General features: G+C 41.7%; 1 protein-coding gene across 1 annotated transcript in view; it reads left to right on the forward strand.

Moving 5' to 3' along the window:
• The first annotated feature begins 74 nt into the window (after positions 1-74).
• Positions 75-24,098, forward strand: part of LOC126360933 (RNA helicase aquarius) — a 320,041-nt gene continuing 296,017 nt past the window's right edge. The window contains exons 1-2 of the mRNA XM_050007751.1: positions 75-226; positions 320-420. Coding sequence (XP_049863708.1) covers positions 146-226; positions 320-420 — 182 coding nt within the window. The 5' untranslated portion in view covers positions 75-145. The remainder of the gene's footprint in view (positions 227-319; positions 421-24,098) is intronic.

Here is a 24,098-nt window from a genome sequence, read left to right on the forward strand (position 1 = left end):
GATAATAATAAGTATGTTATTGTTGTGTGATTGTAATCTATGAAACATGCGGATCGAGCACGTGAAGATCTGTGGCTGACGGATGGGCAATGGCGGTGTTTTGTTTATTGTGATGTAAACAGTGCTTAAAGGACGTTGAAACGACATGGCAAGTGGCATTGCAACAACAAAATCTACAGGCCCAGCGCCAACAGTTGAACAGATAAATGCTGACAGAATAACACAGGTTTGTATTATTATTATATTCGTCCTTCTTATTTACGGTTACATGTCCGTCTAAAACTGTTAAATCTTCAACATAAATATTTACTGTTCACAGCTGGCTAATAAATACTGGGCGCCGTATACCATTGATAATCATCATCCCTATGACTCAGGAATTGTGGAAGACTTATATGTTACGGAAATTTATGGCTCGAAGTAAGTGATATTATATTCAAACGAATGCTCTGCACTCTCTTCATAAGCTTTGTTGGTACCCGACTGCCTGAAACAGAGAGAAGTAGCAGCTGAAACGTTAGTCATATGAAAGACGTAGTGAAACGCATTACACGTATACTTGAACATAATGGCAGACCTGCCTTAGCGTTAATTATCTATGTGTACTTTAGTCCAGTAGAAACTTTTACTTATTAACGCCTTTTTCAACTCTTTCTTTAGTAATGTTTCAATGTGCTGACACTTTGGCGTCCTCGCATGATAGCTATATCTCATTGCACATACCTAATATTTTTATTTTCCTGGTTCTATAGGCATGGCAGTAAAGATCATTTTTACAGCATAGAGTTTTGCCATGTAATTCACATATATACATAGTTTCATAGTTGTGATCTTCACTGATAATTTCTTTGAGATTTAATCATCTCATTGTCCATATGTGTATGTTGTTGTTATTGTGGTCTTCAGTCCTGAGACTGGTTTGATGCAGCTCTCCATGCTAATCTATCCTGTGCAAACTCCTTCATCTCCCAGTGCCTACTGCAGCCTACATCCTTCTGAATCTGCTTAGTGTATTCATCTCTTGGTTTCCCTCTACTATTTTTACCCTCCACACTGCCCTCCAATGCTAAATTTGTGATCCCTTGATGCCTCAGGACATGTCCTACCAACCGATCCCTTCTTCTAGTCAAGTTGTGCCACAAACTTCTCTTCTCCCCAATCTTATTCAATACCTCCTCATTAGTTATGTGATCTACCCACCTAATCTTCAGCATTCTTCTGTAGCAACACATTTCGAAAGCTTATATTCTCTTCTTGTCCAAACTATTTATCACCCATGTTTCACTTCCATATGTAGCTACATTCCATACAAATACTTTCAGAAACGACTTCCTGACTCATAAATCTAAACTCGATGTTAACAAATTTCTCTTCTTCAGAAATGCTTTCCTTGCCATTGCCAGTCTACAGTTTATATCCTCTCTACTTCGACCATCATCAGTTATTTTGCTCCTCAAGTAGCAAAACTCCTTTACTACTTTAAGTGTCTCTTTTCCTAATCAAATTCCCTCAGCATCACCTGACTTAATTCAACTACATTCCATTATCCTTGTTTTGCTTTTGTAGATGTTCATCTTATACCCTCCTTTCAAGACACTGTCCATTCCGTTCAACTGCTCTTCCAAGTCCTTTGCTGTCTCTGACAGAATTACAATGTCATCGGCGAACCTCAAAGTTTTTATTTCTTCTCCATGGATTTTAATACCTACTCCGAATTTTTCTTTTGTTTCCTTTATTCAATATACTGATTGAATAACGTTGGGGACAGGCTACAACCCTGTCTCACTCCCTTCCCAATCACTGCTTCCCTTTCATGTCCCTCAACTCTTATAACTGCCATCTGGTTTCTATACAAATTTTAAATAGCCTTTCGCTCCCTGTATTTTACCCCTGCCACCTTCAGAATTTGAAAGAGATTATTCCAGTCAACATTGTCAAAACCTTTTTCTAAGTCTACAAATGCTAGAAATGTAGGTTTGCCTTTCCTTAATCTTTCTTCTAACATAAGTTGTGGGGTCAGTATTGCCTCGTGTGTTCTAACATTTCTACAGAATCCAAACTGATCTTCCCCGAGGTCGGCTTCTACCAGTTTTTCCATTCGTCTGTAAAGAATTCGCATTAGTATTTTGCAGTAGTGGCTTATTAAACTGATAGTTTGATAATTTTCACATCTGTCAACACCTGCTTTCTTTGGGATTTGAATTATTATATTCTTCTTGAAGTCTGAGGGTATTTCACCAGTCTCATACATTTTGGTCACCAGATGGTAGGGTTTTGTTAGGCCTGCCTCTCCCAAGGCTGTCAATAGTTCTAATGGAATGTTGTCTACTCCGGGGCCTTGTTTCAACTTAGGTCTTTCAGTGCTCTGTCAAACTCTTCACGCAGTATCATATCTCCTATTTCATCTGCGTCTACATTCTCTTCCATTTCTATAATATTTTCTTGAAGAACATTGCCCTTGTATAGACCCTCTATATACTCCTTCACCTTTCTGCTTTCCCTTCTTTGCTTAGAACTGGGTTTCCATTTGAGGTCGTCATATTGATGCAAGTGGTTCTCTTTTCTCCAAAGGTCTCTTTAATTTTTCTGTAGGCAGTGTCTATCTTACCCCTAGTGATATGTGCCTCTAATCCTTACATTTGTCCTCTAGCTATCCCTGCTTAGCCGTTTGCACTTCCTGTCAATCTCATTTTTGAGACGTTTGTATTCCTTTTTGCCTGCTTCATTTACTGCATTTTTATATTTTCTCCTTTCATCAATTAAATTCAGTATCTCTTCTGTTACCCAAGGATTTCTACTAGCCCTCGTCTTTTTACCTACTTGATCTTCTGCTACCTTTACTCTTTCGTCTTTCAAAGCTACCCATTCTTCTTCTACTGTATTTCTTATCCCCCATTCTTGTCTACCATTCCCTAGTGCTCTCTCTCTCAAACTCTCTACATCCTCTGGTTCTTTCAGTTTATTCAGTTCCCATCTTCTCAAATTCCCACCTTTTTGCAGTTTCTTCTGTTTTAATTTACAGTTTATTATCAATAGATTGTGGTGAGGGTCCACATCTGCCCCTGGAAATGTCTTACAATTTAAAATCTGGTCCCTGAATCTCTGTCTTACCATTGTATAATCTATTTGAAACCTGTCAGTATCTCCATGCTTCTTCCATGTATACAACCTTCTTTCATGATTCCTGAACCAAGCATTACCTATGATTAAGTTATGTTTTGTGCAAAATTCTACCAGGCAGCTTCCTCTTTCATTTCTTCCCTCCCCCCCCCCTCCCCCTCCCAATCCATATTCACCTACTATGTTTGTATATATTTTAAATATATGTGTGTGGCTACTGAAGCCAGAGTCTGTGGTCATATGTTCATATGTGTGTGCTGAAAGCTCAGTTTATGACAGCCTTTTTGTTGTACCTATCTGCAGCTCAGCGTCTCTCTTATGGTGACTAGCAACCATCCTTTCCATATTTTTTTTTCATTCCATCCTAATTTTCCATTGTCTGTGACTAAACTAAGTTTTTTAAGGTTCTAAAGGACACACAAACTTTTTGCAGTTTCCACCCTATTTGTTTAGTTAGTTCATCATCATAGCTGTTGTGGAAAAAAATTGATGATAATATCATAGGTAGTGTGACCGATACCTTTCATTAAGAGGGGAAATTATTGTTGGAGCTAAGATCTGAACCTGACAGTGGCAGAGGAATCAGTCGTTCGTAGGTCAGGCTCCCTCGCCTGGATTTGGGTGTGGAGGCAATGGTGAGGGGAGTCACCTGGCGGACCATTAGTGAAACATTTCTGATTACAATAGTTCTTCTTCTCCTCTCTCTCTCTCTCTCTCTCTCTCTCTCTCTCTCTCTCTCTCTCTCTCTCCCTCCCTCCCTCCCTCCCTCTCCCCCCCCTCTCTCTCTCTCTCCCTCTCTCTCTCTCCCTCTCCCCCCCTCTCTCTCTCCCCTCTCTCTCCTTCTCTCCTTTTTTTTGGGGGGGGGGGGGAGGGGGTTATGTATGAGAGAGCCTGCTAGCTAGTACTTTTCCAACAGCACACTCCCACCCCATTAGGTAGTGATGAGTTCACTTGTTATGATTTTCTTGATAAGTCAGCTCCTACAGGAGCCTAGCCAGAGCCATAATATTGCCAAGTTTCATAATTCATTAAGTGCAGACTAGCTGCTTCTACGTGGTCAACTTCCTGAATAAATGCTCTTTCATAATGGATATTCACCGTACCCAAAGGATTATTTGTTTACATTTCTGAACAACAAACATTGTAACATGTATTTCATAAGTTCACTTAAAAATACAAAGTCTTCCTCGTACTCTAATCGTTAGCATGAACCACATCATTCATTTGCTCTTTCTTTATCTAGATGTTATTTTTAAAGGTTAGTCCAGTCCTTTTCATGGTTTGTCCAGTCCATTGCTAATTGGTGCACTGGAAGCGTGATAGCTTGGGCAATTTTCCACTTGAAGTAGAAAAAAATTACGCAAGGCAGCATTAGAAACACAACAGTATAGAAAAAGGAACAAACATGGGCCCTGCTCATCATGATACTACCACATGTGTTGGAATGTTTACTTGGCAGCAATATGATCTTTCTGCACAGCTAGCAGTTCATCCAGTGAAGAATGGGGAAAGTGGTTTTAGAGTGTTGTTTAAGTACATTGGGTTCTGAGTCGGCACCAAGTGTAATGGTTTTTCGAGCCCGTGCAAAGGTTATGTCGTTTCCAGTGATACCACCACAAGTGGAAAAGGAACCCATTTCACTCTCCATGTCTCTTCCTAAAAGATGCCTGTACATAGTTCATCATTACACAATGCATCCTTTCACCATGGCATGCCCCTATTCGACTTATACACTACACTGTCTAGCAGTCCTATTGCAAGATTTCATAGGAACAAATGCAAAATAAATTACCTAGACTAACAAATTACAGTAACCCCATTAGACAAGGACAGTGGCATAGCCATAACATGTTTTACTCCAAAGCTGCTCCATGTACCCTGGGGAACTCAGCACTCACTGGCATGACCTGAATGCATATGGCGTCTCACATACATCTTGCCTTCTATCTTCTGTCTTAGGTGAAGTCATCTCTATGACTTTGGATGACCCCTAATAACACATTAGAAATTTCTTCGGACTTTCCAAGCTTCCCAGGTGCTCTCCTCTGAAACTTGCAAGACTAGCACCCCCGGAAGAAAGAATATTGCAGAGACATGGTCTAGCTCACTCACCAACAAAAGGCTAAGGTCTTGAGTTTGAGTGTCAGTCTAGTACACAGTTATAGTCTGCCATCAAGTTTTGTATCAGCACACACTCCACTGAAAATTCTAACTGCCATTTTGGAAACATCCCCCAGGCTGTGGCTGAGCAGTATCTCTGCAATATCCTATCTACTGTGAAGTTTGGAAGATAGAAGATGAGGTACTGGCGGAAGTAAAGCTGTGAGGATGAGTCGTGAGTTGTGCTTGGTTAGCACAGTGGTAGAGCGCTTGTTATGAAACGTAAAGGTCCTAAGCTTGGATTTCAGTCCAGCACACAGTTGTTGATCAGCCAGGAAGTCTACTGTATACTGCCCTGCGAGACTTTAGCCAAACACTTTTATGACCCTAGTTTTCCTGCTCAGACTGTCTACATTGTCATGCTTCCTGCTAGATTTGTGCGCTACCTCCATTGATTCATTTTAATGTCAGTTTGAAGGATCTTTCAGTATTAATAGCCACTTTAATGCCGTCCATTATGACTTCGAATTTATTGCCATTCAGGTAACAGTGAAAGTACATGCGACTGTAGGTTAAGCTGAACATCATCATCTCTGTTGTTTAGTAATTGTGTTTTGGTTTATTTAACTCCCTTGATGCATATGCAACCTGGTGCTCATTGCAGTATACTTCCTCATTCAGAATGCATCCCACTTCATCAAATCACAGGACCGGATAAACTCTCTCTCACTATTTGTAAATGCTAACATCAGGCTAGTTGTTCATGCCTTTTTTAATCCTTTGAATGCGACTGACTGTCACCTGTCCACTGAAATATCGCAACCTTCTTCAACAAATGTGCCAGTGGGTTAGCAATGCCATCATTGACAAATTTTCTATAATGCCATAATTATATAACCCTGAAAATGACTGCAGTGTTTTGCAGTTTGTGGGGGTGAGAAATTATGGACTGGACATACTAATCTTGGGTCAGTCTTCATGCCTTCATGCCTATTTACAAGGTGTAGATAGCCAACTTCTCCCAATTCAAGGTAACGCTTTTCAGTATTCAGTGTTAAGCACAATGAACGTATTCTCTGAAACACTTCTTCCAGCACACTTTGTGTGGTTCTTTCAATTCCTATAGAAAACAAAAACATTGTTCAAATAGATAAAGTGACATGGTATTTAATCCCTCAACACTTCTTCCAATAATTACTGAATTGTGATAGATGCATTCTTAAGTCTAAGAGGCGTCTGCTGATGCTGATAATGCCCTGATGGAATGCCAAACACAGTATTTGGCTGGTCCTCTGCTAATACTTCCAACTGTTGGTAACCATGTTCCAGATCAATTGTTGAAAATACTTGCATTGACCCAGGTTGTCCAGTGTTTCTGTGATGTTTGGTATGGAATATGTATCCATAACAGTTCTTGACAAAGGTCAAAACTAGACCTGTCTGAGCTGGACCCATCCTGGACTCTTATGTTGGCAGTTGTTAACCCATACGACAAAACTACTTCATTGGCACCGAAACTACCCACACTAACTGGAAGCATGTATTTCCCATGCACATCGTGCATGTGTGCCACATTCATACACACAAAATAATGTTCTGATGTCTCTGTAGCACACAAGATGTCACTCAGTAAGTCGGTATCTACTTTCACCCAGAGTAGTTTTCCTGTGCTTTTTTAGCACTTTGTCATGTGAAACAAGCCTTAACAATTGTGTACACATTTTGATTCATTCCATCTTTTTGCTAGGAGAACCTTGAGACAGCATATCATTTTCAGTGGTCTGTCCCAGTCGAAACAGTGTTCCATTCAGTTCAGCTGTGTGCTACCATGGATCAACAACTTTTGTGTGATGCTTATTCAAGAAATCCAACCAAAGGATTGTGCAGTATCCCTCACTTACGTACAGCAACAATTTGTACAGCAACAATTTGATGTGCTTTCAAAAATTCCATGCTTTAATACAAAATTAGACAATGTTGACCCCAGTGACACCACTTCATTGTTCCCTAATCCCAGTAATTCATAATGAGAGGAATACCATCACTTCTTACCCAGGAGTTCTAGACTTGCTACTGACACATGAGCCCCTGGTCCACCAAAAACTAATGTTCCATACCAATTACCATGCCAACAAAGTAACACTCCGCCTGTACATATAGTTTTATAGTTCTGATTTTCACTGTGAATGTCTTCTGGTGGTTGTGGACTCCCATTAGTGTGTAATGACACTCTGTGAACCTGTTTTCTGTTACTACAGACCCATGCATAGTGTCATACCAGTCCAAACTGATAACACTGCTGTTGGTGGCATTGCTTCAGAGTATGGCCTACAAATCCACAGCTGTATCATTTTACTGCTGAGGAAAAAGTGCTTCACTTATCCTGCACTCGTGTTGCTATATCTCCCTCTAGCTGCACAGCAACCTTCATAGCAGCAGGAAAATCTTTTGTGTTTACCATCTGCAAACTGCTCAACATATCAGTTGGAAACCCCACCCCACCCCCACCCCGACACAAAAAAAGAAAAGAATCCTAGCCCTCCCATGATCTTCCTCTGGGAGGATAATTTTGCCGGCCATCTCGTTCTACATGAGCTCGTGAGTTTACGCATTTATTTTACTGTACCTATTTGAGAATGTTTCCGACGATTCGCTATTTTTGAAACATCCCATTGAGTTGGTTCCTAAGAAATCCCACCAGGAGGCTTGCAAGTCTTTTGCGAGTACGTACTTGGCTACCATGGGCCCCCAGCATTTGCAGCACTTTCTTTCCTGTGCTGCAAGCCTGTACTTTCACTACCCCATTCCCCCTCTGCCTTTCCATCAAATTGGACCTGGTACATGATTAGGACCCTAGTTTTTCATTTCATTTCTTGTGCTCTCTATACTGTTTCAGTAATAAATGTGTGATTCTCATTGTTGGGATTCACCTGTGATTACTTTTCCAAATTTTTCAGAAGTGCAGATTGTACGGGAAAGATTGCCCAATTTCGTGTTGTTCCACCTTTGTGCTTTTCCACATTAGCTCCCTTCCTTTCCCGTAAGGTAGTATGCTTGAAACCTGACACCTTAGCCATCCTGATGTGATGCTGGGGGGGAGTCATCAAGTACCTGCATGGTGGTAGCCCCCTGATCAAGTAGGGACTGCACTGTTAGTGCCCGAGCTGGAAACTCCCCATGTATGCCAAGGAGTATGTGACCATCATGACTGTGACACAGGAACTCCGAGCACCGGATTACTCTCAGGGCAGCCGTTGCTGAGGCTGGTTGGTGTCCATGGGGAGAGCCACCATTTTGAATGGGTGGCACCATGGTGAATGATTTGCATGTGAAATGGATGAAGCTTTCTTCCACTGGTAATCATAGGGCCCCAGCAGTCTCTTCTGGAGGAAAGAACTTGTTCACCAAAGAGAGATATGACCCCAAAATGTTTCCTTCCTTGGCTCTGCCATGGGAGACACTTATGACTAAGTGGCAAGCAGAGAATACTCCCCCCAGACTTGCTTTGTACAATGTCAGACAGGGATTCTTTTTTGGCCACAAAGCCTTTATTCTTTGTAGATGCTGTTTTAATCAATACTGGCCCACTCTATATTTTGAAGATGGCTGCAACTTCCCCAAACTTGTCTTCTATATAGAAGACATCATTTTCCTTAGTGACTTCCTCTTGCAGTGTGAAGAGCTACGCACAGTTTGGAGCGATTGGGTGTACATTGTGACCATCATGTATGTAGGGGCAAAGAACAATAGGATTGCTACTGGGGCTTTCATCTTGGCCTTTGAGGGCAATTCGTTGCTTGAAAAGGTCAAGGTTGTGTACACTGATATGATGTGAAACCATATGTTCCCTCCCAGTGCAGTGCTTCAAATGCACAAAATTTGGGCACATGCCTTCATGTTGCAACACCAGCCCAGTCTGTAGGAATTAATAATGATTATTGTATGCAGATGTTCCTTCTGCCCTCCCCTATCTGTGTCAACAGTCAAGCACCATTCGCCCTGCTCATCAGACTGCACCGTCTTTCAGAGAAAGTTAAAAATACAGGGTTTTAAGACTCTGGACAGACTAACATACCAAGAGGCTAAGAGAAAGTATGAATGTCTACATCCTGCACACATGAAAATGACTTTTGCTACAGCTACGACAATGTCGCCCTCTCCGAGGATGGTACATTGCCCATAATGCAGTGGGTCCTCAAGGACTGCTTGACAGTGCATGCCTGCCCCCCTGACAGTTGGGGGCTCTACTCTTGCTGCTTCCTCCACTCCCATTTTGGGAGCAGTGGCTCTCCACCAACAGGAGAAGTCAATCCACATCCCCCAGCCGAGGATGCATCACCCTCCTCTGGCTTCCCAAACCAGTAAGAGGTCCCTCAGGACACTCCCCTCCATGGTTTCTGCTGGTCTGTACCAGAATATCAGCCAGTGTCTGAATGAGCCCCAAGTTGCTTGTCATAGTGCTTTCCAATTTTCCTCAGCCTCAAAAATTAATTCAGAGTAGCCCTCCCAGCTATGTAAACCCTCCAAGAAGAAGAAATATAAAAAGAAGTCTCCCAAGACAAAGGAGATTCCACTGGCCCCCATGCCACCAGATCCCAAATGCTCCACTTCTGTGGCCGAGGCGGAGATCATGGTGGCCCCTGAGGCTCCAGATTGCACCACACTGTGTATTTCAGAACATGTGCATGTCCCTCAACAGATGGCAGCAGATGACCCTGGGCATAACCTGTCTCCTTTGTCCCTTCATGGCCTGATGAAATACCACCACCATGATTCTTCAGTGGAATTTAGCAGATTTTTCCATCATGTGACTAAGGTACAACACCTCTTAAGCTCCTCTCTTGCTTTCTGCAATGCCCTAAAGCAAACTTGGTTTATGGCAACACAGACCCCTCTCCTCTGTGGCTTCCAGAGATATTTTAAGAATGGCCCTGACTATGATAGGGTGTTGGGTGAAGTTTGCACATATGTTCTGGACTCTGTATGTGCCTATTGATATAATTTTGGAGGCTGTGGCTGTTCAGGTGAAGGCATCTCAGGATTTTTATCTCCTGTAATGTTTATCTCCCTCCCAATAGTGAAGTGTCTCAGTGCATGTGTTGTCTGCATTGGTTTGTCAGCTCCCCTCACCCCCGCCCCCCCCCTTTTCACATGCTCCACCCCCATCCCCGTTCTCTAATATTAGGTGACTTCAGTGCCCTTAAGTGGTCTTGTCCATGACAAGAATTTTTGCTGTACGCCGGGCCGGGTTTTTAGTGATACGTTGTACACTACTGGCCATTAAAATTGCTACAGCACGAAGATGACATGCTACAGATGCGAAATTTAACTGACAGGAAGAAGATGCTGTAATATGCAAATGATTAGCTTTTCAGAGCATTCACACAAGGTTGGCACCGGTGGCAGCACCTACAACGTGCTGACATGAGGAAAGTTTCCAACCGGTTTTTCATACACAAACAGCAGTTGACCGGCGTTGCCTGGTGAAACGTTGTAGTGATGCCTCGTTTAAGGAGGAGAAATGCGTACCATCACGTTTCCGACTTTGACAAAGGTCGGATTGTAGCCTATCGCGATTGCGGTTTATCGTATCGCAACACTGCTGCTTGCGTTGGTCGAGATCCAATGACTGTTAGCAGAATATGGAATCGGTGGATTCAGGAGGGTAATACGGAACGCCGTGCTGGATCCCAACAGCCTCTTATCACTAGCAGTCGAGATGACAGGCATCTTAATCGCATGGCTGTAACGTATCGTGCAGCCACGTCTCTATCCCTGAGTCAACAGATGGGGACGTTTGCAAGACAACAAACATCTGCACGAACAGTTTGCAGCAGCGTGGACTACCAGCTCGGAGACCATGGCTGCGGTTACCATTGACGCTGCATCACAGACAGGAGCGCCTGCGATGGTGTCCTCAACGAAGAACCTGGTTGCACGAATGGCAAAACGTCATTTTTCGGATGGATCCAGGTTTTGCTTACAGCATCATGATGGTCGCGTCTGTGTTTGTCGACAGCGATGAACGCACATTGGAAGCGTGTATTCGTTATCGCCATACTGGCGTATCACCCGACATGGTGGTATGGGGTGCCATTGGTTACACGTCTCGGTCACCTCTTGTTTGCATTGACGGCACTTTGAACAGTGGATGTTACATTTCAGGTGTGTTATGACCCGTGGCTCTACCCTTAATTTGATCCCTATGAAACCCTGCATTTCAGTGGGATAATGCACAACAGCATGTTGCAGGCCCTGTATGGGGCTTTCTGGATATAAAAAAATGTTCGACTGCTGCCCTGGCCAACACATTCTCCAGATCTCTCACCAATTGAAAACATCTGGTCAGTGGTGGCCAAGCAACTGGCTCGTCACAATTTCTCCAGTCACTACTCTTGATGAACTGTGGTATTGTGTTGAAGCTTCATGGGCAACTGTACCTGTACACGCCATCCAAGCTCTGTTTGACTCAATGCCCAGGTGTATCAAGGCCGTTATTACGACCACAGCTGGTTGTTCTGTGTACTGATTTCTCAGGATCTATGCACTCAATGCGTGAAAATGTAATCACATGTCAGTTCTAGTATAATATATTTGTCCAATGAATACCCGTTTATCATCTGCATTTCTTCTTGGTGTAGCAATTTTAATGGCCAGTAGCGTATCTTATGAGAGCGCAATGCAAATGCTTCAGCTCCTGTGAATACAGGAGGCAATTCCCTCGGAATATTCTAGAGTGGCATGGGAGGAGTTATATTTAGTGTGTTCTTCTGCAACATTTTCCATAAATACATTTCTTATATATTTTGCAGTGAACACATTGTGTGTTATGGGGCGATCACTCTGTTGTATAAATAATTCTAAAGCCAAGATCATTTAAAGACTGTTTACTATATGGCCTGTTTCAACACACTAGAGGTGCCATCATCAGATCTGATGTTTCTTATGTACTTGAGTCACAGTCTTTCCATAAGCACCAGTAGCCACAAAAAATAAAATTACGATTTGCGTCCTCTGCTGCCATCAGGAGGAATGGATAGTAAGTTTTGTAATCGACAAAAAAGTTGGAACAACTTTCTTCTGGTTTTATAAACATCATGTATTTACCATCAATGGCCACTATGTAGTTCGGAAAATTTGCAGTAATTTCAAAGTGACACAGTGTATTGATCCAGTCAAGTTCCTCCGGAATGGGCATATATGTGCTACACAATAACAACCACATCTCCTTGCAAACCTTGTGTACAATTCTGTTAATAGTATTTATTCCCAATCTGAAACCATAATGGAGATCGGTGAAGGTGTTTCCTATTGCAAGGTACCCGAAATTTGTTTTGATTCTATTCCAGTTTTCTTTTCTTTTCAAGAAAGATAGTAATTCAAAAATGGGCTAGTATCAGAGATAATTGGATGAAATGTCACAGAAAATTAAACGAACAGAATAGGAGTGATTCTGGAGCAAACAAGAGGCAGAAATACATGTTTTGTGGCCAAACGCAATTTACATTAAAAATAGCAGCTAGGGGAAAAAGATCTTCACATATGCCTGATAATAGTGACAACGTAAACCCTGCTGACACACAGAGTGAAAAGAATTGTCACCAATGTAAGCATAAAGCACAGTAAAACAGGAGAGCTACAAATGAGTTGGGCAGGAAAATGATTACCATCATTGATGCACCTTATTGGGCAGTGTAGAAGTATGTCTTTCTTTAAAGTGATTCCACCAACTGTGGACAATTTCAATGATGAAAATATCATAGGTTTCTAATATGAAGTCACGAAACTAATACAAAATCATGAACTTGAAAACAACAAAATATAAGCATGCACCAACAGTGTCCCAACATTTCCTGGAATCATGCATCACATGAACACCAATCTTATGCCGGTATATCGTTGTGCCAATCATCACGGCCTAATCAACACAACTATTCACTGTACACTCCTGCCGAATGTTCCCATAGTTTCAGCTGCACCTGATGGAGATACATAGTTGGAATTGTATATGAGTCTTCCTTTTACGTTGTTTAAATTTTCAGACCTTTTCGAATTTTGCAAAAAACTAACAGCGATATTTCATCTTAATATAAGTAAGATAATTTTATTCACTGAGTTTCAACTTGGTCTGAAAACAGGTCTTTTTAAATTGTGGTGTTCATTTTTGCACAGAAAATAAATATTTCCTAATAAGTAAATTTTAATTTATTGCTTACTCATCTCTGTGTCGCTGCAAGAATTTCAGGAGCAGAAATGTAGTTCCACACACTGGTGTCTTCATGTTGCAAATGAGTTCATGAGATTGACAATAATTTGTCAAACATTTTTTCTGACATCCTGAACAAATTAACATGGTTTGTGTCATTCTCTTGTAATTTTTCATGGCATAATCTGTATCACTTTACCTTCATAGTCTCAGATGTTATTGAGTTTAGCATGTGTTAAAATTCAGGAATAAGTAAGAAACACATGCTTTTTTAAAATTCCTGTCCCGAGATACAGTCCTCCAAAGATGACACTGCGAACACCATTTTGAAGATGCAAATTTTGGGAAAAATTTTAAAATGCTGTATCTCTGGAACAGTTTTAGATATTTTGTTGGTTTTTTTATTATTTGAAGATAATTGCTTTATGATTACAAAGAAATCCTCCATTTGGACCTATCTTTCAAAGTTCTTTTACTACAGCATTCTGAACATTTTTTAAATAATTTATGGATTGTTTTTTTCAAAATTGCCAATCCATAAAATTTTGATAGTTTTCCTGTTGATTAGTACCATATAGTTCTACATTCCCTGAAAAGGAGAGCTTCCAGTTTTAAGTTGGACAGGTTTTGTTTTAAAGAAACCATTTTTTTTTACTTTCTCTGGTAATGTATGTCTCCACTGAAGTTGTTTCTTACTAATTTCTTTGTTTCAATGTTTATTTCTATTGTCTTTGTTGTAGTTATTTCTTATCAGTTTCTTTGTTGCAGTTATTTCTTTTCATTTGCATTTTTGCAGATATTTCTTACACTTTGTTGTTGTTTCTTTGTTGTGGTTGTTCATTGCAGGGTTTGTATTGTAGTTGTTCAGTGCTAATTTGTTTACTGAAGAGGCACCTAAGAAATCTGAGACCATGCAGTGAGTTCTGTGTTTTCGAGAGGAATGCAGTGTGTTTTGTGTCTTCTAACTGGGACCACAGGAGAGTGAAGTGTGCTGACTTTTTGAATATCCATAAAAGAGTGATGTATAAGACAAACAACAAAACAGACTTTGTTCAGGTTGGGAGTAAGTGTTCTGATTTGAAGACTGTTTCAAAATGAAGATGTTTCATCAAGTGATGACTTTTTGTGTTGTAAATGTTTTGACAGAAGAACAACAATGATAGTATCTGAACAAGATGAAGCCTGCCTTGGTGCAGATGATGCAGATTTTGCATCAATAGAGGAAGAATTAAATACACTGAATCAGTCAACTACAGAGGTAGGTGATAGTCCTGTTAAGAAACTGTGGTCAGTGAAGTCAAATCATAAGCTCTATGCATCAAGAAAGCACAGAGAAATTACTAAAGCTATGGATGAATACACTACAGCAAAACTGACCACACTCTTCAAAGTAGAAGTTCCATCTTCAGAAGAAAATGAACCAATGCACTCTTGCACCTCTTGCTAGGAATTTTGCACAAATATCAATTCAGGTGTGGAATATTGTGCATCCTACAGTGAAAAGGTGCAAGTTTTAACTATTTTCAAAGAAAACAATTTTAAACCAAGTCCCTTCAATATCAAAGTACATGGTAGATAAATCAAGAAATGTGAGGTCTGTAAAAGGAGTCTTTGGAAGACCAGATCTGTATTATGGGCATCCTGTAAAAGCAACTCCAGTTCAAATAGTGCAGTCATTTTATCTGGAAGATAAATGGGACTGTTCTCGCCAGAATGCCAACAAAAAGACACTATAACTGTAACAGTTTAAGCTCAAAAAGTTGTGAAAGTGAAGAGATACGTGACTCACAGTATTAAAGAAACATTTGCAATTTATAAGAGCAACTGTACAACTTCACATATTGGAAGATCAAAATTTTATCCACTACGACCTAAGTGGGTAGTTCCACACCCACCTATAGATGTCTGTTTATGTGTGTACTGCACAAATTTTGAACTTTGTGTGGTAACTTTGAAGAACTTACTGTAGCATGTAACATACGACACCTTGGTTGGTTGTGTGAAGTCATTAGTAGTCTGTGTAATAAAGCAAGAGATTTGTTTGTTTCTAGAATGTGGTGACTGCCCTGGAAAGGGAGGACTGTCTTTACAGACACTTGGCCTGAAAGACGTAGCAGATAACTCTGCAGAAATTACATGTGCGATATGGGAGGAAAATAAACTAATTAAGGAAAGTGTTGCCTTTGACAGTTTCATTGGTGAACTTGGTAAATGGTCAGTGAAAGCAGTAACACACAAGCATCTGGAGAAATTGCAACAACACATTGCAGAAGTGAAATGATGTGTACAGACTGAAGAACCAAGTTTAGTGCTGAGAATTGGTCTGTAATTCTCCCAAAAGAAGCACAAGGCTATCACTGAAGTAATTACCAGGTTTCAATTTTTACAGGAGTGACATATTTTCAAAACAAGACCACAAGTGTAGCAGTTGTAAGTGATGACACAAGACATGACTTAGCACATGCTTTGTTAACAATGCGCAAAATTCTTCAACTGCAAACAGGAGCAGAGAAGATCATTATTATGGTGCTCCTAGTCATTTTAAAAATCGTTACCAGCTGTTTGAATTGAGTAAGTTGCTTGTGCCAACTGACTGGATATACAGTGCTACTGGTCACGGGAAGGGGCCTTGTGATGGTGTAGGAGGCCTCCTGAAGCACCATGCTACAAAACATAATCTTTCCAGACCAAATACAGCTGTGATTCAGAATGATGAGGATTTTACGAGAGTCGTGAAATCTTACACATCCACAGCCCTCATTCTTTTGTCCAAAGAGGAAATCGAAGAATCCCATGAACAGAAAAAAGAAGAATGGTCCAAACAAACTACTCCTGTGAAAGGAAATCAGAAGACACAAAGTGATGGGCGAACTCATTGCACGCACTTTAAAGAGCAAGAAAGAAGAAATTTTGTTCGTTTGGCCAACACCTCAAAACCAGCAGGATAATATTCAGATTCACAACCTGAGAAGGGGGATGTTTGTGGCATGTATGTATGACTGTGACTGGTGAATTGCAGAGATTATAGACAAAAGTTATGAGTTAAACAGAATTGTAGTGAACTTCATGTTACCACATGGACCAGCGGCTGGATATAGGTTTCAAGCTGAAGGACTGCAGCAATGCCATCAGTGGTCACTTCCTGATCACAATGTTTTAAAGATTGTAAGTGCTCCAGTTCCTGTTGGTTCAACAGGAAGGCATCACTTTATATCAACGGAAGATACTGAAGCAGTGGAACAAATTTTTAGTTCATTGACTGGATGATTTCAGTACAAAACAGAGTGCACAGGAGTTGTATAAATTGAAACCTTTAAGTCTTTGGACCTTTCACATACATTTAGGAACCGTTTAAAATGCTTGAGAAATGAGTGTCTTACTCATCTTTCAAAAGTAAAATCATGCGAAAAAAGGCTAGGTTTTGATTTTTATGAGCCTGTTATGTGATAATGTGGTACTAAAACAGGTTTTACTTATGGCAAAACTTTCAATTGTTCATAAAACCTGTGCAACCTAAAAGTGGAAGCTCTCCTTTTCAGGGAATGTAGAACTATATGGTACTAATCAACAGAAAAAAATCAAAATTTTATGGGTTATATATGTGTGTGTGTGTGTGTGTGTGTGTGTGTGTGCGTGCGAGTGTACACCTGTCCTTTTTTTCCCCTAAGGGAAGTCTTTCCGCTCCCGGGATTGGAATGACTCCTTACCCTCTCCCTTAAAACCCACATCCTTTCGTCTTTCCCTCTCCTTCCTGAAGAAGCAACCATCCGTTGCGAAAGCTAGTAATTCTGTGTGTGTGTGTGTGTGTGTGTGTGTTTGTGTGTTTTGTTAATGTGCCTGTCTGCGGGCGCTTTCCCGCTTGGTAAGTCTTGGAATCTTTGTTTTTAATATATATATCAGTAAAAAGACAGACTTCTTTAAAAATTGTGTCTACAATACAAGCATCTAAAAAAACAAAAAAATTAAAAAATGTTGGTATACATACATAGTTACCAATAATTAAAATCACTTAATGCTTTCTGGAAGTATTTTTACATGTTTGCACAGTTACATATGAAACTTCCCACCAACACCAACCTATCCGAACTCCGGAGATGGGAACTCGCCCTTCAGTATATCCTCTTTTCTCGATATCCGCCAGGCCTCAACCTCCGCTAATTTCAAGTTGCCGCCGCTCATACCTCACCTGTCTTTCAACAACTTCTTTGCCTCTGTACTTCCGCCTCGACTGACATCTCTGCCCTTACTCTTTGCCTTTAAATATGTCTGCTTGTGTCTGTGTATGTGCGGATGGATATGTGTGTGTGTGTGTGTGTGTGTGTGTGTGTGTGTGTGTGTGTGCGAGTGTACACCTGTCCTTTTTTTCCCCTAAGGGGGGTCTTTCCGCTCCCGGGATTGGGGTGACTCCTTGCCCTCTCCCTTAAAACCCGCATCCTTTCATTTTTCCCTCTCCTTCCCTCTTTCCTGGCGGGGCGGCCGCCAGTTGCGAGGGCTCGTGGTTCTGTGTGTGTGTTTGTGTGTTTTGTTCGTGTGCCTGTCTGCCGGCGCTTTCCCGCTTGGTAAGTCTTGGAATCTTTGTTTTTAATATATTTTTCCCATGTGGAGGTTTCTTTCTGTTTTTTATATATATATATATATATATATATATATATATATATATATATATATATATATAAGTAGAAAGAGACTTCCACATGATATATATATATATACCAAGCGGGAGAGCGCATGGGGGGAGCACGCAAGCACACACACGGAGTTGCGAGCTTTCGCGGCTGGCGGTTGCTTCGTCGGGGGGGGGATGAGGGGATGTGGGTTTTGGGGGAGGGGGTGGGGAGTCGTTCCAGTCCCGGGGGCGGGGGGACTTCCCTAAGGGTAAAAAAAATAGAAAGAAACAGACATATATGTCTGCTTGTGTCTGTGTATGTGCGGATGGATATGTGTGTGTGTGTGTGTGTGTGTGTGTGTGTGTGTGTGTGTGTGCGTGCGAGTGTACACCTGTCCTTTTTTTCCCCTAAGGGAAGTCTTTCCGCTCCCGGGATTGGAATGACTCCTTACCCTCTCCCTTAAAACCCACATCCTTTCATTTTTCCCTCTCCTTCCCTCTTTCCTGACGAAGCAACTGCCAGTTGCGAAAGCTCGTAATTCTGTGTGTGTGTTTGTGTGTTTTGTTCATGTGCCTGTCTGCCGGCGCTTTCCCGCTTGGTAAGTCTTGGAATCTTTGTTTTTAATATATATATATATATATATATATATATATATATTAATTCTAATAAAAAGTTCAGAATGCTATAGCAAAAGAACTTTTACAGATCAGTCCAAATGGAGGATTTCTTTGTAATCATAAAGCAATTACCTTTCAGGTTAAAAAAAAACTAAAAAAACCAAGATATCTAGAACTGTTCCAAAGATACAGCATTTTAAAATATTTTCCGAAATTCGCATCATCAAAATGTTATGCTCAGTGTCATCTTTGGAGGTCTGTACCTTGAAAGATAATTGTTTTTGGAGAAAACAAAAAAAAGCAATTACCTTTCAGGTTAAAAAAAAACTAAAAAAACCAAGATATCTCGAACTGTTCCAAAGATACAGCATTTTAAAATATTTTCCGAAATTCGCATCATCAAAATGTTATGCTCAGTGTCATCTTTGGAGGTCTGTACCTTGAAAGATAATTGTTTTTGGAGAAAACAAAAAATATGTTTTCCTTAAATTCTGAAGGTGGCAGGGGTAAAATACAGGGGGCAAAGGCTATTTACAATTTGTACAGAAAGCAGATGGCAGTTATAAGAGTTGAGGGACATGAAAGGGAAGCAGTGATTGGGAAGGGAGTGAGACAGGGTTGTAGCCTGTCCCCAACGTTATTCAATCAGTATATTGAATAAAGGAAACAAAAGAAAAATTCGGAGTAGGTATTAAAATCCATGGAGAAGAAATAAAAACTTTGAGGTTCGCCGATGACATTGTAATTCTGTCAGAGACAGCAAAGGACTTGGAAGAGCAGTTGAACGGAATGGACAGTGTCTTGAAAGGAGGGTATAAGATGAACATCAACAAAAGCAAAACGAGGATAATGGAATGTAGTCGAATTAAGTTGGGTGATGCCAAGGGAATTAGATTAGAAAATGAGACACTTAAAGTAGTAAAGGAGTTTTGCTATTTGGGGAGCAAAATAACTGATGATGGTCAAAGTAGAGAGGATATAAAATGTAGACTGGCAATGGCAAGGAAAGCGTTTTTGAAGAAGAGAAATTTGTTAACATCGAGTATTGATTTAAGTGTCAGGAAGTCATTTCTGAAAGTACTTGTATGGAGTGTAGCCATGTATGGAACTGAAACATGGACGATAAATAGTTTAGACAAGAAGAGAATAGAAGCTTTTGAAATGTGGTGCTACAGAAGAATGTTGAAGATTCGATGGGTAGATCACTTAAGTAATGAGGAGGTATTGAATAGATTTGGGGAGAAGAGGAGCTTGTGACACAACTTGACTAGAAAAAGAGATCAATTGGTAGGACATGTTCTGAGACATCGAGGGATCACCAATTTAGTATTGGAGGGCAGCGTGGAGGTTTAAAAATCGTAGAGGGAGACCAAGAGATGAATACACTAAGCAGATTCAGAAGGATGTAGGCTGCAGTAGGTTCTGGGAGATGAAGAAGCTTGCACAGGATAGAGTAGCATGGAGAGCTGCATCATACCAGTCTCAGGACTGAAGACCACAACAATAATAACTTAGTCCTGTATATTAACATATGCTAAATTAAATAACATCAGAGACTATGAAGGTAAGATTTTTTCCTGGCCAGACTGAATTGATATGGACTATGCCTTATATAAATTTAATTGGTCTTGTAATGCAGCATGCACCCAATACTTCCTATGTCTACGCTGTTTCTTTTTATAAAAATAATAGAGTGCAACAAGAGCGCTAACATCCATATTACCCATCCTACCAATCCCTTGCACAGAGCTCGACTATAGGATTTCCAGCGCACATGCTGTCTCCTTTTCAAGGCCACCCATGAGTCCAAAATGACATGTGGTAGTGACCTCTTCCCAGTCTCCCTGTCTCTCCCTCAGCATTGAGCACCTGCCTAGATGGACTCTCAACAGTGCCAACTGGAATATTTTCACCTCCATTGTCGTTATTAGCTGCCCATGACAAGGAGTTATTGACACATCTATCCACAGTGTGACAGCAGCCATTCTGTCGGTAGCCGACTTAATGATCCCCTATTCTGCAGGATCCCCGCCATCGGTCGACCACAGAAATCTCTGAGGCAATTAGAGATCACAGGCAGGCTCTCCAACACCATAAGCAGCATCCATCGATGGAGCACCTCATTACTTTTAAGTGACTGTGTGCATGGGTCCACCACCTAATAAAACGAGAGAAGCAAGAATTCTGGGAATAGTACATTTTAGTCATTGCACCCCATAACCCTCTTTCCCAGGTTTGGGTGAAGATAAGATGCCCCTACAGATACCACTACCTCATATTTCATTGATCAGCACTGTCTCCACCAATCCAGATTTTTTCGCTGCCTTCACTGATCCAGACACTCACTGAATATTTTTCTCTGCATTATGCTCGAGTCTCTGTGCCTGAGAACTATCAACCTGCTTTTCGTATCCTCAAACAGTGGTTGGAGTGAATGCACTTATCCTTCACTAAATGCCACTGGGAGCCATATAATGCTTTATTCAGTAAGTGGAAATTCTTCAGTATCCTAGCCCATTGCCCTGATACAGCGCCAATGCCAAAGCGCATCCATAACCGAATGCTCAAACACATGTTGGCAGATTCCCTTTGTCATCGTCTCTTGAACACTATATAGAGTGAGGGTGAGTTTCCATCTCAATGCACCCTGTGGTTTGGGGGATTAGAATAGACCCAAGGTATTTCTACCTGTTGTAAGAGGTGCCTAAAAATAGTCTCCTCCTTTTTGGCCATGTAAGTTAATGGTCCCCTTTTCTGATTTGACCACCACATTTTCAAAATTTTTCAGAAGTGTGGGCCATTTGAGAAAGGATGCCTTATGTGGTGCATCCATCAGGCACTTTGACCTCCTGACCTATTATTGTCATGACTCTGCAACTCCACCTGTAATCCAGTTATTTGTGTGAGGACACCTTACTGGGTGCATCGTCTACATTTGTTGTCTGCTGTCCTCTTCTGCACCCACACGTGGTATCCACGACAGTAACCAGCCTATCATGGATGGGTTTTCATGTACCCTCTTGGTTGTAGCAGCCTGACAACAAAGGGATCGCACTGCTGATGCCTGAGCTGCAAACTCCCCACATATGCTAAGAAATAGGTGCCCCTCTTCTTGGGTCATCAGGATTCCCAGCAGTGGCCATCACACCAGGTGGTGTTTACTGTGGCTGGGTGGCACCCACGAGGAGAGTCCCTGATTGGAATTGGTGACTTCAGAGCAGGTGACTTGCAGTGAAGGAGACCAAGTCCTCTTTTGCTGGAGGCCGAATGGCCCCAGCAGTCCCTACGAAGGGAAGGCTAGACTTCATTGCCAAGTAGTATAACCCAAAATTGTTCCCCTCCCTAGGTACACCATGGGAGGAACATAGAGTTACAGAACAAAAGAGAGCCATATTTGACGCAGTACTTCATTTCCAGCAGAACAGATGGTGAATACTTTCTGGCTACAAAGCTTCTCTTTCTGTTTGAAAAGCTGGAGGATAAGTTTGGAGAAGTGATGGTGCTGCCCAAAATAAGAAATGGGCCAGTCCTGATTCAGACAGCATCCTCAGCCCAGTCACAGGCACTGTTCGCCTTTGACAAGCTAGGTGACATTCCCATTTTGGCCACTCCCCATAAAAACCTAAACATGGTCCAGAGGATTTTTTTTCGTTGAGATATCCTTTTGCAGCCCAATGATGAGCTACACTTCAGTTTAGACTGATGGGATATTCACTTCGTCTGGCAGGTCTATAGCAAACCTAAAAATAACAGGGTTACTACAAGTGCCTTCATCTTGTCCTTTGTGGGTGATTCATTACTGGAAAAAGTCAAGATGATCGTATACCAATGTGATGTAAAGCCATACATCCCACCCCCAATGCGTTGCTTTAATTGCTGGAAATTTGGGCACGTCTTCCCAGTGCAATTCCAGTGACACATGTAAAGGTTTCAGACAACCATTGCATCCAAATACTTCATCTGCTCCACCTTCCTGTGTCATCTGTGGAGAGCACTACTCCCACTGCTCGCTAGAATGCATAGTTCTTCAGAAGGAGAGGAAAATTTTGGGATACAAGACCCTGAACAGGCTGACTTACCTCGAGGATAAAATTAAATATGACTGGTTGAATCCCTTTTGATTGACATCCTCCTATGCTGTAACTACGACAACGTGACCCTTGCTGATGACTGAGGACTCCTTGTCTCTGCCTCCTACTGCTTGATTACATCCCCTCCATTCATGGTTGGGAACACTTCTTCTACTGCTGCTCCCAAAGCATCTACTTTAGGAGCAATGCCCCTCTCCCGAAATGCCAGGATCATCTGTCCCCTCCGCCCAGCTGGAGAAGCTACAGCCTTCTTTGGCTCCTCTCGCATGGAAAGTGTCCCTTGGGACTCTGCCTTCCAATGTGCAAAAGTTGACACGAGACAGTGGCTGAAGGAGCCACCTGCTTCACACTCTTCATGTGTACCTGAAGCTTCTTCAGAGAAGCCCTCCCAGCAAGCCGCTAAAGAGAAGCAAGAGGGCAAACAGACAAAGAAGAAATGTGGTAAGAAACAAGAAACTCCACTGCCCCCCCCCCTCCCCCCCCCATACCACCACTTCCTACCAGTTCTGTGTCTGACGATAAGGTGGAGATTCTCACATCCCTCAAGGACTTAGATATTGCCGAACCATCAGCAGTGATGATGATAGATACAAGCATTAAACTGGTGGCCGCAGGTGACCTTGAGGCTAAACTGCTTCTTTGGTCTCTTCATACCTTCGCAGACAACGGAAAGCATGACCTTCCAGTGGAATTACGGTGGTTTTTTCTCCCACCTGGCTGAGCTATGACAACTCTTTAAGCATTACACCTCCTTTCTGTGTTGCGCTTCAGCTGTCAGGGGCTCAGCATTCGGTTGCTGAGTATGGACCTTTGCAACCCCAGGGTTCCTGAGCTAGGAACTGGTAAGCACTGCCAGTCTCCTGTTACCGTAAACCCTTGGCATGCTTCAACGACCACTGTATGGCACGGTAGTGGAACATTGTGTGTTGCAGGGAATGGAGATCTTGGCTTGACCGACCAGATTGCTAGGATGGTAAAAACCTCTATTAAAAAAAAAAAACCTCAATCTCTCAATCTCAAGGTGTGCTGTGCACTGATGAGATGCATGGCTGTTGACGTGGTACAGTCATTAGCGGGCAACCTCTGGGGAACCTGCCATAACTCAGTTGTGTAAGGCTTACTCAGACATGTGGGGCTCTGTCTGAGTGGACCCTTATTTCCCTAGCTGCTCGTGTGACCAAGATGGAACCTTCGTAATCATTTTCTTCTCCTCACAGTGGGAAGGGTGTACCACCTGGGAGTATCCACACCCAATTCTCCGAAAAAATGAGGGAGGCTAGCCCTCCTGGTAACCTGTATCAATTGAATTATAGTAACAGGGTTTAAGAAGTCATAAATCAAAATGTATTTTTGGTCA

The sequence above is a fragment of the Schistocerca gregaria genome, chromosome 1, assembly GCF_023897955.1.
Source record: "Schistocerca gregaria isolate iqSchGreg1 chromosome 1, iqSchGreg1.2, whole genome shotgun sequence".
In the NCBI taxonomy this organism is placed as follows: Eukaryota; Metazoa; Arthropoda; class Insecta; order Orthoptera; family Acrididae; genus Schistocerca; species Schistocerca gregaria.